The sequence below is a fragment of the Kwoniella botswanensis genome, chromosome 1, assembly GCF_036426115.1.
Source record: "Kwoniella botswanensis chromosome 1, complete sequence".
In the NCBI taxonomy this organism is placed as follows: Eukaryota; Fungi; Basidiomycota; class Tremellomycetes; order Tremellales; family Cryptococcaceae; genus Kwoniella; species Kwoniella botswanensis.
The window spans coordinates 4144470-4160767 of NC_088599.1; the positions used below are offsets into that span (position 1 = coordinate 4144470).

At 47.9% G+C, this 16298-nt stretch overlaps 8 protein-coding genes across 8 annotated transcripts; 4 read left to right on the top strand and 4 right to left on the bottom strand.

The window, feature by feature from the left end:
* Positions 1–291: 291 nt before the first annotated feature.
* L199_001568 (uncharacterized protein) lies at positions 292–2754 on the top strand (the record flags this gene model as incomplete). The annotated part of the gene is made up of 9 exons (XM_064887321.1): positions 292–322; positions 388–581; positions 643–876; positions 931–1003; positions 1059–1185; positions 1238–1767; positions 1821–2240; positions 2303–2565; positions 2620–2754. 9 exons carry the CDS (start codon positions 292–294, stop codon positions 2752–2754), a joined length of 2007 nt encoding a protein of 668 aa, XP_064743393.1.
* Positions 2755–2841: 87 nt separating this feature from the next.
* Positions 2842–3986, bottom strand: L199_001569 (uncharacterized protein; the record flags this gene model as incomplete). Its single annotated transcript, XM_064887322.1, has 2 exons — positions 2842–3317; positions 3425–3986. 2 exons carry the CDS (start codon positions 3984–3986, stop codon positions 2842–2844), a joined length of 1038 nt encoding a protein of 345 aa, XP_064743394.1.
* An 817-nt stretch (positions 3987–4803) lies between these two features.
* L199_001570 (uncharacterized protein) lies at positions 4804–7751 on the top strand (the record flags this gene model as incomplete). The annotated part of the gene is made up of 4 exons (XM_064887323.1): positions 4804–4968; positions 5026–5649; positions 5702–6586; positions 6636–7751. 4 exons carry the CDS (start codon positions 4804–4806, stop codon positions 7749–7751), a joined length of 2790 nt encoding a protein of 929 aa, XP_064743395.1.
* A 287-nt stretch (positions 7752–8038) lies between these two features.
* Positions 8039–8876, top strand: L199_001571 (uncharacterized protein; the record flags this gene model as incomplete). Its single annotated transcript, XM_064887324.1, has 3 exons — positions 8039–8380; positions 8425–8730; positions 8787–8876. 3 exons carry the CDS (start codon positions 8039–8041, stop codon positions 8874–8876), a joined length of 738 nt encoding a protein of 245 aa, XP_064743396.1.
* Positions 8877–8959: 83 nt separating this feature from the next.
* L199_001572 (chorismate mutase) lies at positions 8960–10150 on the bottom strand (the record flags this gene model as incomplete). The annotated part of the gene is made up of 6 exons (XM_064887325.1): positions 8960–9028; positions 9090–9379; positions 9449–9729; positions 9793–9814; positions 9870–9995; positions 10057–10150. The coding sequence occupies 6 exons, from the start codon at positions 10148–10150 to the stop codon at positions 8960–8962; spliced, it is 882 nt and encodes a 293-aa protein (XP_064743397.1).
* A 279-nt stretch (positions 10151–10429) lies between these two features.
* On the top strand, positions 10430–12481 carry L199_001573 (uncharacterized protein; the record flags this gene model as incomplete). The annotated part of the gene is made up of 6 exons (XM_064887326.1): positions 10430–10439; positions 10499–10769; positions 10815–10979; positions 11026–11152; positions 11205–11798; positions 11849–12481. The coding sequence occupies 6 exons, from the start codon at positions 10430–10432 to the stop codon at positions 12479–12481; spliced, it is 1800 nt and encodes a 599-aa protein (XP_064743398.1).
* A 79-nt stretch (positions 12482–12560) lies between these two features.
* L199_001574 (uncharacterized protein) lies at positions 12561–14295 on the bottom strand (the record flags this gene model as incomplete). The annotated part of the gene is made up of 5 exons (XM_064887327.1): positions 12561–13133; positions 13182–13276; positions 13662–13789; positions 14002–14090; positions 14134–14295. 5 exons carry the CDS (start codon positions 14293–14295, stop codon positions 12561–12563), a joined length of 1047 nt encoding a protein of 348 aa, XP_064743399.1.
* A 942-nt stretch (positions 14296–15237) lies between these two features.
* L199_001575 (uncharacterized protein) lies at positions 15238–15876 on the bottom strand (the record flags this gene model as incomplete). Its single annotated transcript, XM_064887328.1, has 1 exon — positions 15238–15876. The coding sequence occupies one exon, from the start codon at positions 15874–15876 to the stop codon at positions 15238–15240; it is 639 nt and encodes a 212-aa protein (XP_064743400.1).
* Positions 15877–16298: the final 422 nt, after the last annotated feature.

The following is a 16298-nucleotide window of genomic DNA, read 5'->3' on the forward strand; positions in this document are numbered from 1 at the left end:
GAGAAGAATGTGAATGACTCTTATGCTCGTTGATGTTTTCGTCTAGACCCACCAACAAACAGTTAATGTTGACAGCGAGTCACGTGTTCGCCTAGATTAGAAATATTCCTAATCAACCCGTTGATCATTACAACTGAACTTGTAGTGGACTGTAATTCACGGTAATGTAGAGTATGTCACCTTCGAAATCGAATCTCGAACATGCCATCTTGACTTTTTTTGTAGTGATAACACATCTTGTCACTCTCATCACACCAACAGATTCCTTCCCGCTCGTACATCATTCTCCCAATGTTGGATCACGTCTCAATCTCCCATCAGAGTCAGTCTACCCGTTTCAACCACTTCCAGCTTGATATCCAATACTAATCTTGACTCCACCTACAGACGGCCTCATCCTTTGGTCTCGGTCGTTCACTCCAACCTTCGAAGCTCTGGCAAAGACAGCGGCGTCACCAGTCAATGCATTGATCAAGGAGGCATTCATCGAGGGGAAGGCTAGGAATGAGGACGAAGCGTTTGAGAAAGATGGATATAGTGTCAGGTGGACAATGGAAAATGGCTTGGGATTGGTTTTTGTGGTATGTCTATGTCTATCATCAGTGGAGGCATGTTGATTGCTAATTTGACGAGATATTTTAGGTCGTCTTCCCCGCTCTTCTACCTCTAACATATATACCGGAACTCCTTCAACGAACCAAGCAACTCTTTATTGCCTTGTTCCAACCTTATCTTCAATCCCTTATCGACTCGCTCACAGCGGGAACTCTTGCGTTGTCGTCTGCGTCTACAACTGCACTGAGGGTGCTGGAAGAGAAGATCGATGAGGAACGATGGGGGGCTATCTTTGATAGATGCCTGAAGAGTCTGGAAGGTGTGAGTCCTTTACACTTGCAGAAATGGGCATCCTTCTGACACATAGATTAACAGTCCCGAAAACCGACTCGAACTCCTGTCAACCTCCATAGACAGGCTCAGCTGAATGCTGCTTCCGATGCGTCAAGTGGGTCAAGTAGCCGCCGAAACAGTGAGATATCCCGCTAATTGTCTTCATATAGCTCCCGCTCTGTCGGATAACGAAAATACCCCTGTTACCGCCGAAGAAATCGCCAAAAATGTGCAAGCTTTGAAAAGCAAAATGAAGGGTGGTAGAGCTAAAGGAGGTAGGGGCGGTAGAGGTGAGGGGTGAGTAATCTGTCTTTGGGACATTCCAAGAGATACTGATAAAAACTTTTAGCCCTTCGCCATCACCATCACCATCCCGTAAAACTCCTAATAACAATAACGCTACCGCCAAATTGATGCGGAAATGGGGAGATTCAAAAGTCAGTGCAGATGATATGGCTGCTTTGGATTTCTCCGCTCCGGCCGATACCAATGCTCCTGTCGATACTGAAGGTCTCGTATCTAGTGATGCGTTGGGAACGAGGAACTCTTCAGGTGCTTATGAGGTTGCCGATTGGGATTATAAGAGAGGCAACCAAAGTGATTTACCAAGTGAGGAGGATATTTTGGCCAGACGGACAGGTCAACTTGCTATTACGTCCAAGACCAATACCGAGGAGGAGAGTGCAGAGAGTAGTACATGGAGTAATATGTTCTCAAGATTGACTGGAAAGAAGACGTTAACTCAGGAGGATTTGAAACCAGTTTTAATTGAAATGGAAAGACATTTGATGAGCAAGAATGTAGCAAAGGATATATCCGAGAAGATGTGTGAGAGTGTTGGTGCGGCCTTGGTTGGAAAGAAGCTTGGGGGGCTGAACAGTAAGTGATTGAACGTAGTCCGATGGGTCGGCATCCCGCTCACCCTTCTCTAGGTGTCAAATCCGAAGTCCAGAATGCTCTTTCAGTATCATTAACACGAGTGCTCACACCTAAAACATCCACCGATATTCTCTTGGAAATTCAGCGAAAGCGTCAAGCTTCATCACTCGCTTCTCCCGACACACCTCCAGATCCTTACGCTCTCACATTCGTCGGTGTGAACGGTGTCGGCAAATCAACCAATCTTTCCAAAGTCTGTTTCTGGTTACTGCAAAACGGCCTCAGAGTTTTGATCGCCGCGTGTGATACATTCAGAAGTGGAGCGGTGGAACAACTACGTGTTCATGTTAGGAATCTGGGTGCGTTAGGTCAGGAGATGGGTATAGATGAAGGAGGGTCGAAGAAGATTGAGCTGTTCGAACGAGGTTATGGGAAAGATGCGGCTGGTATCGCAAAGGATGCCATATCGTATGGTAGGTAATTCCATTTCACATTTCAAGGATCAACTTCAATCGTTTATGATTATCTCAATTAGCCAAAGAAAACCGATTTGACGTCGTTCTCATCGACACTGCCGGTCGAATGCAGGATAACGAGCCGTTGATGAGAGCTCTTGCGAAGCTTGTTGCGGTGAATAACCCTGACAAAATCATCTTTGTCGGAGAAGCATTAGTTGGAAACGAGGCTGTTGATCAGTTGAGCAAATTTGATCGTTCATTAAAGGATTTCTCTAGTGCTGGAGGTGTGCAGAAGAAAAGAGGAATTGATGGGATCATCCTGACCAAATTTGATACTATCGTAAGTAGCCTTGGATATTTAGCAAATTTCATGAGCTAATGGTCAATACCACAGGATGACAAAGTCGGAGCGGCACTGTCAATGACATATGTCACTGGTCAACCCATCCTTTTCGTCGGATGTGGTCAAACATACACAGATCTGAGACAGTTGAAAGTGAATCATATCGTACAAGCATTGTTGTCATAATTTACGTACAGTACATAAACCCAAAAAGATGTACTTTTATCAACCAGGTAACGATCGATACACAAGTACTCAGAATTGGCTGACAAGCTACAGTACATTTCTATTCTCTCGCATGATCAAATCCAACTTCAAAGCTTCAACCAATTCCTGCATTATCCTGATCTCGGCTAAATCCCCTTCACTAGCTCTCACAACTTCACTCCAAGCTTCTTTGACCCCCTGACTCTTCAACTTTCTCACCTCTCTGACCTTCTCATCCCTCTCATATTGGATATTCTCCAAATCTGACACACTAGCGTTCTTGTACAGCGGAAGCGGAGTTTTGTGGGCGAACCGACTAGTCGCAGAGCCAAAATCTAACGGTTCGATTAAAGAAGTATCATTTGAATCGTCTTCAGCGGTAAAACTCAATTCGACATCTTTGAGCTGATCATCTGGATCATGGGATGTCCATGGCATAGTGTTGACTCGAGGAAGAGCTGGAGTTTGTAAGACTGATTGAGATGGCGGACGAGAAGATGGTGTGGTAGGTATTCGAGTAGGTCGAGAGGGACTACCGAGACCTGAATCAAAGTTCACACAAACTAGATTAGCCACGTACAGATCAGATAGTAAAATCGACTTTTTTGGGTGCGCTTGTAGTATTTGGGCTGCGATCTACCAAACTTACCTAGAAATCCTTTCTTTGAACCAATACCTTTTGAGACATTGTTTGTGGATGTAGAGCCGATTGATCCTGAGCTCTTGATCTCTGTGAATGGATCAAGAGACCTGAAGATGTTATCTTTACCATTCCTCACAGAAACCGAGGATGTGGAGGTAGGTTTGACGCCCACGCCTGAGGAACTAGCGATAGAGGAGGTTCTGGAAGTAGTAGTAGTAGCAGTTGTGATGGTCCTCTTAGGTCCCAAAGGGTTAGGAGGACCAAGATGTCGGCTCGTACTTGCTCGTACTGGTGCTGAAAGCGTGGGTTTAGTCAAACCCAATGTCGATCGACTAGGTAATAATCGTTTGGCAGGTGAGATACTGGATTGATCTTGAATATCTGTCGGTGTGATCTTTCTGTTTGAACGTAGTGGTATAGATGGTTTACGAGCGACTGTCGATTGTCTGACTATACGAGCTGGACCGGGGAGTCTTGATGATGTAGAAGTCGAAGTTGAAGGAGCAGGGACAGGTCTAATAGCTGAGTTGGAAGCTGCTCGAGGTAGTCTGGATCGTTTTGCATCCATGATGATGAGGTTGAGAGAGCAGAGGGAGTTATTCAAAGGCTGAGAGTAAGTATTTCACAAACAGAAATAAAGAAAGAGAAGATCGTTTGCGTGGTTTGGTACTGGGGTGACTTGATTGTTAGCTGAAAACGTAGAATATCGTTCAACGTCAGATGACTGTGCGATGAGCATGAGTAGTCCATGCATGCCAGTGTCAGTGGTGTGAGGTGTGAGACCAGCATCGCATGCAGTCGATCAGTCAAGCATGCATGTTACGTGAATCAGATATGAGGTGTTTCGATGTTCTTGGCGTAGTACACGAGTGAGGTGATGAACAAAAATAGAAGATGATCTCTCTTTGGTTACGAGTCACAGTATACTAGATACCAGAGTTCCGCACTTGACTTTTCTTCTGCTTCCCCATTCTCGTCCATGTACATCTTAACATATACAATATACAATATACATATACCATACATCATACTTACCTCTCAAGCATACGTATGACACCCTCGGTCTCCACAAATCCCATCCCACTCACTCTTATCCATACCATCCACACAACTGGCCGATTCCAGAACTTATCCATAGCACAGCTTTGATCTGTCCAAAACGTTTACGAGCTTCTCCATCCCTTGTTCCCACGAGTTACATACCCTTACCCCATATCTGGCATATCTCCACTAGTCCACCTCGTTGATCCGATGTCGCTCTGTCTCGCAACCTTGTTAAAGTACATATAGACCATCAACACCTCACAACTTCACGAAGCACCCCTAGACCTTCCCACCTCTAACGTCCACTTCACGACCCCTACAACGAAAACAAACACGACACGATGGGACCCGCCTCATTCCCACCTCACCTCCTGTCTCACCTCTCATCCGCTCAAACAGGTACCGACTCGGCCACCGATGCGTTAGAAGAATGGATACTGCATCGTAGGTCGAAAGGAGATACTCTTTTCGACGTATCGGTGGGACTGGCAGAGCTAGAAGATAAGGTGAGTTCATGATACCTACTACACAAACGTTTTTGAAGCTAACTGACAATCTCGTAGACACCACCACACCTGACAGCTGCGTTCGACCGAGCCAGATATGTCACAAATGTTCCTCAGCCAACAGACCTTACCCCTCCCATGGGTCCATTCCCACTGGCTAGATCGGCCTCTCCATCCACCGTTTTACATCATCTCCTATCCCAACCTCCCCCTTCCATCGAACATTCACGAGAAGTCATCCTGGAGTATGTCCTAGCACGTGAGATGAAGCTGAGGGACAAGAAACCTGGCAAAGGCGGCAAGGGTACATTAGGTAGAGACGGATTTGAGGAGATTGGCAAACGTTTAGGCGAGATTGAAGCTGGTCTACGAGGAGAGTCTACCAATGGGATGAGCCCCAAACAGAACATCGCAAACATATCATCCACTTCCAGAGATGCTTATCCTACACCTACAACCGAGAACGACCTAACATTGGATGAGAACCAGCAAATTGGTCTGACCCTGGTTCTCTCGCTACGAATGTCACTGTCCTATTTTACCCTGCAAGAACTTGCCAACCAACTTCTTCTTCTTGCGCTAGCAGATGCTGAGAGGACTCTGGTTCAACATATCAGGCGTAGAGTCGCTGGAGAAGGAAGATGGGGCGTTGGAAAAGAGCTGGAATATGTGGAAGCATTGGTGAGTCATCTCTCTTCTTGACTCCCATGGAGCTAACCATTCCCACCCACAGACTCTCTCCCGAAGGCCCGCTTTGAGACCAGCATTCCGATCTGCCAAAGCTCGAACTCAGCTACCGGTCAAACCACTATATCCCATTCAGCTCCCTGCACCTTCCAAGTCATCCTGTATCAAGCTTATACAATCACTCGTCAAAGAAGTGGAAGCTGGAGGTCTTCTCGCAGGCGCTGGATACGTCTCTTCCCATGTGCCATCGAGTTTCACCAGTCCGGGACCAGCTACCTATTCACCCTCCGCCGAGAGATCACATTTCTTGTCCAAGAAAGGCACTGCTAGTCCGACAACCAACTCGGTGTTCCTGGGAGGAAGTCCTCAAACACCTAATTCTTCGCTTCCGCCGCCTCTGCACTCACCTGGAAATAGAGCAACTCAGGCAGATACCAACATCCTTGCAAATTATACAATGGAGTTGATCTCGGAATTCATCACGAGGGAGAAGAGGGAGCATATACTCAAGAGCAAATGGGCGAAATCGGGAAGAGAGCAATTAGGAAAGGAAGTAGGAGAGATCGAATCGGCTTTGTGTATGGCTTCAAAGAATAATCCTTCCAATCTAGCACCCACCCTCATCCCCATCTTCCTCCTTCTTCGACGTACTTTCGCTTTGCCTCGTTCCCCCCTTCCACCCACTATCACCGAACCATACCTCGACATCCTGCCAGCCCCTCCTGATCCAGATGACGTACCCTTCCGAGAACCCTCGGTTCAAACGACTACCGCGTCTTTGTATGTCAATCCTCGTTTAGACGATTCCGCGGCAGCGGTGGTCCTTGAAGAGCTTGTAGAGTTTGAAAAGGAGAATGCACAAAGTGCTGGAGGATCGCGTGAGGAAACGGTTGGATGGCTTATAGATTTGATAGATGGTGTGCAGAAAAGAGTGAGTCCTTCATTGTTCGCTTATGCGCTATTTCTGATGGACTTTCCAGTTCCCCGATGGGTCTTATGAGGGTGTCTTTGCTACGATGAAAGACCAAATTGCAAGGCCCACGCAAACATCTCCACCAGCAAATCATGCCATCTCATTCGCCAAACAACCCTCGATTCATCGTCGAGCGAAATCATCAGCTGTCACCCCATCATCTGACTTTGGCAGTCCGACGACGCTCACTACACCTCAAAGTATCGCCTCACGTCAGCAGCACTCGCGATCGCTCAGTATGCCAAATCGTCAAAGTACTTACGACGAGGAGACAGAGAGTAGTAGCGAATCCGACTCAGACGAATCACCCGCTCAGGTTCAGATCCAACAACGACCCGCAGTGCTCACTTCAGTCAAGCAACTACCACCGTTACAGATGCTCAGTCCGATTGAGATGGATGATAAAAGGTCTAGTGCAGGTGGATCAGGAGGCGGTTGGTGGGATATAGTTTCCGCGATGGACAATGATAATCCTGCTCCCTGGCAAGAGAACCATCCCATCCCTCAAAGACAGAGAACATCGAGCGGTGCAGCAAGTCTCGATCTGCCTTTACCTCCTGGAGCGGAACCGGCCCAGATACTCGATTTCAGCGCACCAATGCTAACTGGAATGGACAACCTCGAATTGAGTCCTAGTCCCAATCCGAATCCTATCCCACATCGCTCTCCACCCCCTACGTCTCCCGGTCAACGATCCAAGACCATGGATCAAATGTCAAGAAATGATCTAGCTTATTCTCCACTAAGGAAGAACGGACCCAACAGCGCTGCAGGTTATTTCCCTACTGAAAGACTCCCACCTCCTCCTCCACTTCGTTATGATAATCCATCGGCCGTATCTAACCGTTCGGTCAGTGCGTCTTCCACTCCTGTTCAAAGTAACCCCACCGTCTCTCCTGCAACAACAACGGCTCCCTCTCGATCGAAACTTGGAGTCATTGGCAGGTCCATGTCGCTCATGCATAAGAAAGAAAAAGATAAGGAAAAAGACAAGGATAAAGATAAGGAGAATGAGAAAGAGAAATCTGGAGGAGGTAAAAAATCAAAAGTACAGAATGATCCTGGTAAATGGGATAGAAGTATGGTTGCGAGCATTATGGGTGCGCCAGCGGATAGGAGATAAGTGATAGGTGATAGGATGTATTGTGTTTGAGGTTTGGTGTTTACTTTGACGTTGTAAATGATTCAATGCATGTAATTTATCATCCACTGTTGAAGCTATGTTAGTGTGATATCTCTTGGTAGATGCCGTCGGAAGGCACGCCGACGATGATGACGTTTGACTCCGAGATGACCTGGGCACCGAGTGCAATTCATATGCGGGACTAACCAATATAATCATCGTTGATCCCCAATCCGTCTCTTCAGATGCATTACGACTCCCTTCCCAAATCACCATCACTCTCAGCCATGTCCATCAGTCCGCCTTATTCATACCCTGTCACAAATTCCGACCTTATCAAGGCTCATTCCCTCATCAAACATTTCGAAGGTGGTTATTTCGCTCAAACAGTCGGTCTAGATTCAGTTTCACCTACATCACCAACACCAACATCCACCCATGTTCCGAAATCAACAGCATTAGAAGGCAGAGAGCAGATCGCTTCTGGATCTGGGACGGAACTTCTCACACCGGCACCTAATACCATCACCGAGATACAAGGCTCGGAGAAACGAACGGATGCGACTCAAATATATTATCTTCTCACCCCCGAATCATATAGAGGAAGAATGCATATGAACTTGCATTCTGTAAGTCTACATAAATCCTGACTCATGCTGACCCCTGATGATAGACCTTTCATCTCCATCATTCTGGTCGAGCTTTATACACACTCATCAAACCGCCTTCTTCTCCATCTGAAACCCCTACGGTCCATCGTGTCATCCTTGGTTCTGACGTGACACAGGGTGAAGTCACACAGCTCTTCGTCCCTGGAGGATGGTGGAAGGCGAGCGAAATCCCAGATGAAGATCTGCTCTTGCTCGATGCACCTGATGCTAAAGAAGCGAAGTTGGATGAGAGAATCGGTTGCTTGATTAGCGAAGTGGTTGTTCCCGGCTGGAATCCTGACCAACATCAATTTATCGATGAAGATAAGGTGAGCGCATGTGTGTGAGTATCGACTCATGCTGATATGGTAACTCTCGTCCACAGCTCAAAACGATGTGGGGAGGGAAAGCCGGATGGGAGCAATATGTCAAATACATCAAAGCACCAGAAGGATTGGAGTATCCCGATAAGTAGATCCGAGTAGACCAGACCCGTCCATGCATATGTAATGATCTATATATATATAGTATAGTATTCTGTACAACATCCATTTTCATCTACCGTTTCATCCATTCATCGATTTGAGATTGTGGTACACCGTCCAATCGATGTAGGAGATAATCAACCTGTATCAGAAGTCTTATCAGCATCTGAAGCTAAACTGTCACTTGAATACCTATCACTCACCTCTACATCCTTGGTCAGAGGGATAACCCAATTCTTGTACATGCTTACAATCGTAGCTAGATCAATCTTCCCCCTAGCAGCCATCTCCTCATCAGGTACCTCTATCACTTTACCATCCGCATCCATCTCACAGCCGTACACCCTAGCTTTATTCGCAAGCCGTATCAACAGCTTGGCTTCCACGGCGGGCTTCGTGATCAGACCGGCTAAAGCCTCTGGATTGGGATTGAGAATGTGAGGTATAAAATCGTGAGGAGCTTCGAGAAACTTGCTCTCGGAGACAAACATACCTATGACAATATGATATGATGTGAGCGAGCCACGTATCTTCCGCAATGAGTAATGAATCAGCAACCTACCGAAATGGATCCTCCGACTTAACGCTTGAAGCACTTCGACATCCCTCGTAGCGGCACTACCATAATTCCCATCGTCTTCTAGCACTTCTTTACCTTGAGCTAGCCGAGTGCTGGAAGTTATACCTGGAACGATATGCTGGATGTAGAATTCGAGAATCCGCGAATTGACATTGACAGATGGGTGCTTTGCAGCTGGTTGGTGAAGTAGCGATGGGAGGGATTGGGGTTTGATTATGGGCTGAGGGAGTTTCTCAAGTGGGGTGAAAGCATGTTCGTCGGGACTGCCCATTCACAATTAGCATATACATGAATCTTGATCTGAGCGAGTTCGATATCGATCTTACCTAGTGTACCGCCTGGCCTTTGCTGTAAAATTGGTTAGCTTTAAATCGCATCTGATGGCCAACGTGAAACCACTAACCATGAAAAGACTCAATCTCGAAAAGGAACCATTCGAGCCAGCTTCCATCGAAGTTCAGCTCATCTTTGAAAGCACCAGGTTGATAGATCTTTTTGTTGTATGCGAATTGAGCTCTTTCAATGAGCACTACATGGGTTGGTAGGGAGTCAGCTGCACGAATGTGCAGAGCAAGAGGATGTGTACTCACAGAATATAATGGTGTCCTCGAGTCGGATGAGCTGATTCCTTATATGATCGAGAGACAGGAGCTCCGATACTTCTGCGCCCGAGGTGAAGTTCATGCCGGGTTGGATCTGTGGTAGGACGAGGATGAGGAAGTGGATGATAATGAGGAATAGATAGATAGCTGGAGGGGATATATCAGATAATCAGAGGGTCTCATGTGCGCTATGTGGGTGACTCAATCAAAGATGCACCATACATACACCATATCCCATCAATACTGACACTGATATCCACCGTATGTATTCTCTTCAGCATCCATCTCATTCCTCGCTCTGCCTTTCTTCATCTGATCTACCATAGAGTATCCTGCAATCCCGCTAGCGTCATTAGCTACCATGGCCCCTCGTGAGTACCATTCCATCGTATAGCTCTATAGCTAATGTTACTGTGATTCCCCACCACAGATCCATCAGTTTCCCCGTCGTTCAGTTCCATTTCTCCCAAACCACCAGCACCAGATCCCAACATCAATCCATTCTCACCGCTGTCCCCGGATCCCCCAGAGAACACTTTGAACCCATCGAACGGAGATGACCAAGTGACCAGGCTTCTCGGTATAGAACTACCATCGCCTCACAAGGACCTGATCATCTACACACGTCGAGACCTGCTGCGTATAGGCAAATCATCTCGTCAGCATGGCCCACCTCCAGGAATGAACAGCCTTAATACATGGTTTGGGTGAGTTCGATCAATAGCCGACAAAGCTGACCTCATCAGCGCCGCTCCAAAGGCCAACGTACAACACGTAGACGATCCGGCAATAGCATCTATAGGACCCCCATCCAGTACAAGCAGACGAGGAGGATTCGGGGAAGGTTTTGGATATGGAGGAGGAATAGGTGGTGGGAGGGGTCTGGGCGTAAGAGGAGGAAGGAATATAGGGTGGGTCACAATCAAAGGAAGACCTGTACTGATACTCATGATGTAGACTCCGTCGACAACCCGAAACGTCACTCGATGCGAATGGACTTCCCATTGATAACAGGTCTTATGGCGGTCAGATGGGTAGATTCTCTGTTAGAAATCCTGGAACCATGCGGCTCGGTGGTGATGAGGTGAGTCTTGGAATTCTGGGTGAAAAGTTTGACGATCACTGACGTATTGTAGGTCAAGAGGGATAAGCGAAGAGAAGACGAATGGCGAAGGTCTGATCGAGACAATGGTCGTGGTGGTCAACGGGATTTACGAGATAGAGATACTAGACGACCAAACAATTACACCCGAGAAGAAGATACCTCCGAACCGGCATGGATGGACGATGCTGCTCCTGTCGATCCCGCGATAGTAGATGATACAGACCCTCTGGTCCAGTTCATCCCTGGCGAGGATATGATTGCCGCACATAAGCGTGCTATGAAGGCTAGAGACGTAGGGGGAGATTGGAGGGGAGATGGTAATCTTCCAGCTTTCTTCGGCGGTGATCCAGCAATTGCTTCATCTTCAGCTCCAGCCCCACCGCCTGGTCTGGTTAAACCCAAATCCTTCAATGCTGCCGATTATCTCAAACAAGCTGAAGATCTTTCGGATGAAGAGATTATCCCGCAACCTGTTCAACCTGCACCACCTGCGTCCGCTTTCTCCAGTCGATTCCAGAAGTTCTTCAGTCCAGCTCAAGAGGCAGCGCCAGTGGTGGAAGCGAGGCCAGTGGAAGAGGTGAAAGACGATCGTACCGCCAAATTGATGGGTCTGCTAAGCTCAAAAGTAAGTTTATTCTTCGATGAAAAGGATAATTCCGCTAACTTGCCACATAGACGAGTCCTCCCCCTGAACAAGTGTATACACCCTCTCCAAGTGAACAACTCCGTCACCTCTCCTCCCCACCTCCCTCATCTGACGGTCAATCTGCTCAATTTTCACCAAATTACTACGGTCCCTCCGGTGGACCACCTCCTCCGCCTTCTCACGCAAATGCCCTCCTTCAACAACTGTACGGAAACGCGCAGGAACGTCAACCACCACCTCCTGATCCTCTTCAGCTCTTGAATCAAGCCCAGCGTCAAGGCAGTAGTCACCCACGACCACCTCATATGTCACTCCCTCCTCAATTCACTCGTCCACCTCCCAATATGAACATGTTCCCTCAGCAGGAAGAAAATGATATGAATCAGGGATATCCTCCTCATTTCGGTCGACAGCCTAATGTGCCTCATGGTCCTCTTCCTCCAGGGTTCATGCCACCTCCTCCGCCCCAGTTCTTCCAACAGGGAGCGATACCACGACCACCTGGATATCCAATGCCCAACTTCCCCCCTCAGCACCCACCTCAACAACATCTACAACATCCTCAACAACCAGTACCTCCTCGACCTTACCCACATCCACCACTTGGATCTGCACAGCAGGATATGCTCGCTACACTTTTTGCCGGTCTGGGACCGAGATAAAGACGAATCACATTGTATAGATATATATATATATATATTATACATTTCGTTGATGACATGTACATACATCTATGATGCATCATCCCTGACCCATGTATCTAGATTTACTCCAATTCTGCCATAGATCTGCCCATAGTTCTCTCTCACCTTCACCTCCTGGACCCTCACCTAGACCGAACGGTGTACCCAGTCCTTCACCTTCTCTTCCTCGTGCGTGAGCTCGCCCACCAGCTGTAGCAAGATTGCACAAGGCATAAAGTCCAGGTTCTAAATCACGACGTACCGAAGGGGTATATCCGACATGCAGGTCGGCAGCGGCGCGAACATAGGCGACGAGAATTGCGGGGATGTGTTTAGCCAGAGGACTGGTTTCGTGAGTCTTCAGTCGCATTTGTGTCAATGCAACGAGAAGTCTAGAAAGATGCTGTGGTTCATCACTGGTAGGAGAGGGAAGCTTGCGAGACCTCTGGAGAGTTTTGAACATGATGGACAGGATATCCACAACTTCTGGAAGGTTGGCGAGAATGAGGTCTGGTCGACGACGACTGAGAGCGAGGAGGACATTGATATTTGAGGTTAGGCTTTGATGGTCGAGTGACCGAGTGATGATGGGGAAAAGTCGAACGACGTCGTTGTGATGCAATACAAAGGCCTGAAGTGAGAATGGAAGTGAGCATAATCCAGATGGGGCTGAACTTACTTTGTCTTCGGTGATCCTTTCGAAAAATTCGATAATGTCGTCATTTGCAGTCGAGGAAAGAGACCCATCGATAGCTTCACGTAGAGCTGCAGGGTCTGCAATGGTCAGTGAGGTTCACAAACAAGCTTTACTCACCGGAGCATCGCATGCACAGTGCCGCGAGTATTCGAAGGCATGCCGAGGACCGGTCGAAGGTCACACAAGAGGAAATGGCTTCGGTGATCCTGCCCTCGAAAATGGACTGTAATGTTGTATCGAGATTGGCGGAGTGGTCAGGAAGTGCTCTATAAACGGTCGTTGCTGCCGCGACGATATGCTGCATGTCGGTCGTTTCGGAGGCAAAGGTTTCCAATACACAGCGAGCAAGACGAGGTTCAGGATGGCTCAAAAAGGCACTACACAGTCGAGGCCCAAGGCGATCCGTTTGATGTGGTTCCACTTCATCCACTGGTCAGCGGGAACATCACAAACATGACTTACCTTCAGTACCCAACCACCGGCCGGCTGTGCACAGGACGTTTCTGGTGTCAATCGCATCAAGATCGTCGACAGCAGGAGCAGGCAGGGTTTTGACACTGCTGTAAAGGTCGAGCAATTTCGGGAGGATGCTAGAAAAACTGACTGGTAAGCTCAGCTATGTACTCATGCACATACCTCTGGACCTCTTTACGCATAACCACAGAGAAGAACTTTGCGACAAGACCTGGCTTGCCCAATTCGATTAAGCAGGAAATGATTGTCGACAGAGCCGCTTCATTTTGATCAAGCGATTGAATCATGAGACTAGATGGTTAGCTCCATCACGACACTGGGAACTCACTTGCTCAGTTTAGCGAACAAAGAGATAGCTGCTTCATTCCCATCCGCAGCCACCTCGACGGTCCGTCGCAGGATCTTGATGTCTCGGAGCTGACGAATAATCAGCAAAGCTTGCAACAATGGACAGACTCACTAGTGGTCCTACAGAGTCTCCTTCCGTCACTATGCGACTCAGCCATGGAGCGGCAAGAGCAATGTCTTCAGTAGACTCGATAGCATGAGCTTTGGTCTTGCGATTGAGGTAGGTTGGAGGACAATTGGTGAGTATGTGATAGTTCAGGGATGAGGTAGTCATGCAGGTTTGTAAAGCGCCTGGACGTAAGCAAATATCCGTAGCGGTCCGAAACTCACCTCTGATATTGGGCAGTTCCCAAAAGACTCCAGAAGTGAAAAGTAATGAGCCTTTAGTTAGTCGCTGGGCGATAAGCGTGGCCAATCTATTCAGCTGACTCGGACTTGCAGAACAACTTGAACGGTCAGCGATGTTCGCATTAGATGAAACTCACTCAAGAAGGACGATGCCTTGATCGATGACTATTTGCCAAATGGCAGAGGGAGCTTCTGGCAATATATCGAGGAGTGCATCAATCGTCACCGAGGGAATTGATTGATCGAATGCAGCGCGGTGGAGGATGAACCGGATCTGAAAGTCAGCTGAAGTGCTGTAAACTAGGAACTTACACTTTCAATAGACAGCTCTGGAATGGCTGAACGATGTAGACCTGGCACAGTGATAGCAGAAATAGACGATGTGAGGCTTTCCACATTGCGTGCGACTCTCACACGCCCGGATTCGGTGACAGCAGCGCTGAAGGAAGTATCAGTGTCATTGCGGACAGGCCAATCTTCGATGAGCGCTGAAAGATCTTTGACAGACTGAGGCGAAGATCCAATGTTGTGATTAGATCTTGAAGAAAGGATGCAATAGGAGATAAGACGAGTGTGGATGCCGATGAGAGCTGCGCTTCGAGCAGAAGGCGACGAAGACCTCTTCCTCTTCTTCCCGACTGGCTGAGTGTGCAGGTGAGGAGTGATACGGTCGACTAAAGATTGCAGAATCTGATCCCAAATACTGCTTCGTCCTTTCCCACCAAGAGTCGAGCGTAATGATTGATCGATTTCCCGACGAATACTTTCACTTGTGAGAGGTCCATCAAGCATCAGGTCATACAACGAAATGATGATTTCCTCAGGCAAATCAGCAGTGAAAAGTCCGTCGAGCGCGTCGAGGATTAATTTAAAGAAAGTCGGAAGTGAATGGGTGAGGTGAAAGAATCGCAACAGAGACGAGATCAAGGATTTCGCGATCGCATGATGAGCAACAGGGGACTGAGACATTAGCTAGAAGTTCTCCACCAAGTTCACTCACAGCTAGACACCAGCGGACTACATCCGGACCCAAGTTCGCCTGGTCGTGATCGAGACGCTCAAGGCTGACCAAAGTGCCAAGGAGAGTCCCCACAATAGAAGGATCACCAGAATTGAGCGCTTGCTGTGTTGCCCGCGTCTCAGAATCAAGCAATCGACTCCAAGAAGGTTCTCTCTCCATATATCCACCCCACATTTCGATGGTCTTCCAGAGCGCAGATCGGGTCTGCCAAGCGGTAATGTCACCACCACCTAATCTGTCCAAGGTACGTTCTAAGGCGAGTCGGACCGCCTCACGTTCCTTACCAGCGACGAAGACATCATGTGCGACTTTGCTACTGGACGCTTGGGTAAAGATGGAGTATCGATTGTGGTGGTACTTCTGAACAAGAGTGTCAAAAAGAGCAGGTATAGCTAAATGAGAGCCAGGAGTAGGTAGTTGAGATAGCAGCGGCTGTAGGGGATCACCAGCTTGAAGTACAGATTCCTGAAAGAGGATAGCTGACATGGTGTGAGCGAGAACGTTGAGCAGTGAGGGATGTGTGAGGATGGTGTTGCAGAACGAGGGGAAGGAAGTGGCCACGGTAGCTGCAAGCTGCAATCATCAGCGACGTTTTCGAAGTGACTCGCTCACCTTTTTTCCGTTGAGTGATGAAGACAGCGACTCCTCGACTCGGGAACACACAAGCTTGGCCAAAGAGAGCACATGGGTCGTGAGTGGTACGAGCGAGAGGGGTTGTAGTATAGCAGTCCAGACATCGGTCCAAGCTTCGGCCTTGTGCGACACTTGCGTAGAAGGGAACAGAAGGGTGAGGGATTGATTTGCTAGATCAAGCACGCTGGCTAAGTCTTGAGACTGGGGTAGGGATTTGAATAGTGAGGGGATGATTGTAAGAGGCGCTTGAGCAGGGGAATCGCAACGAGGGGAAA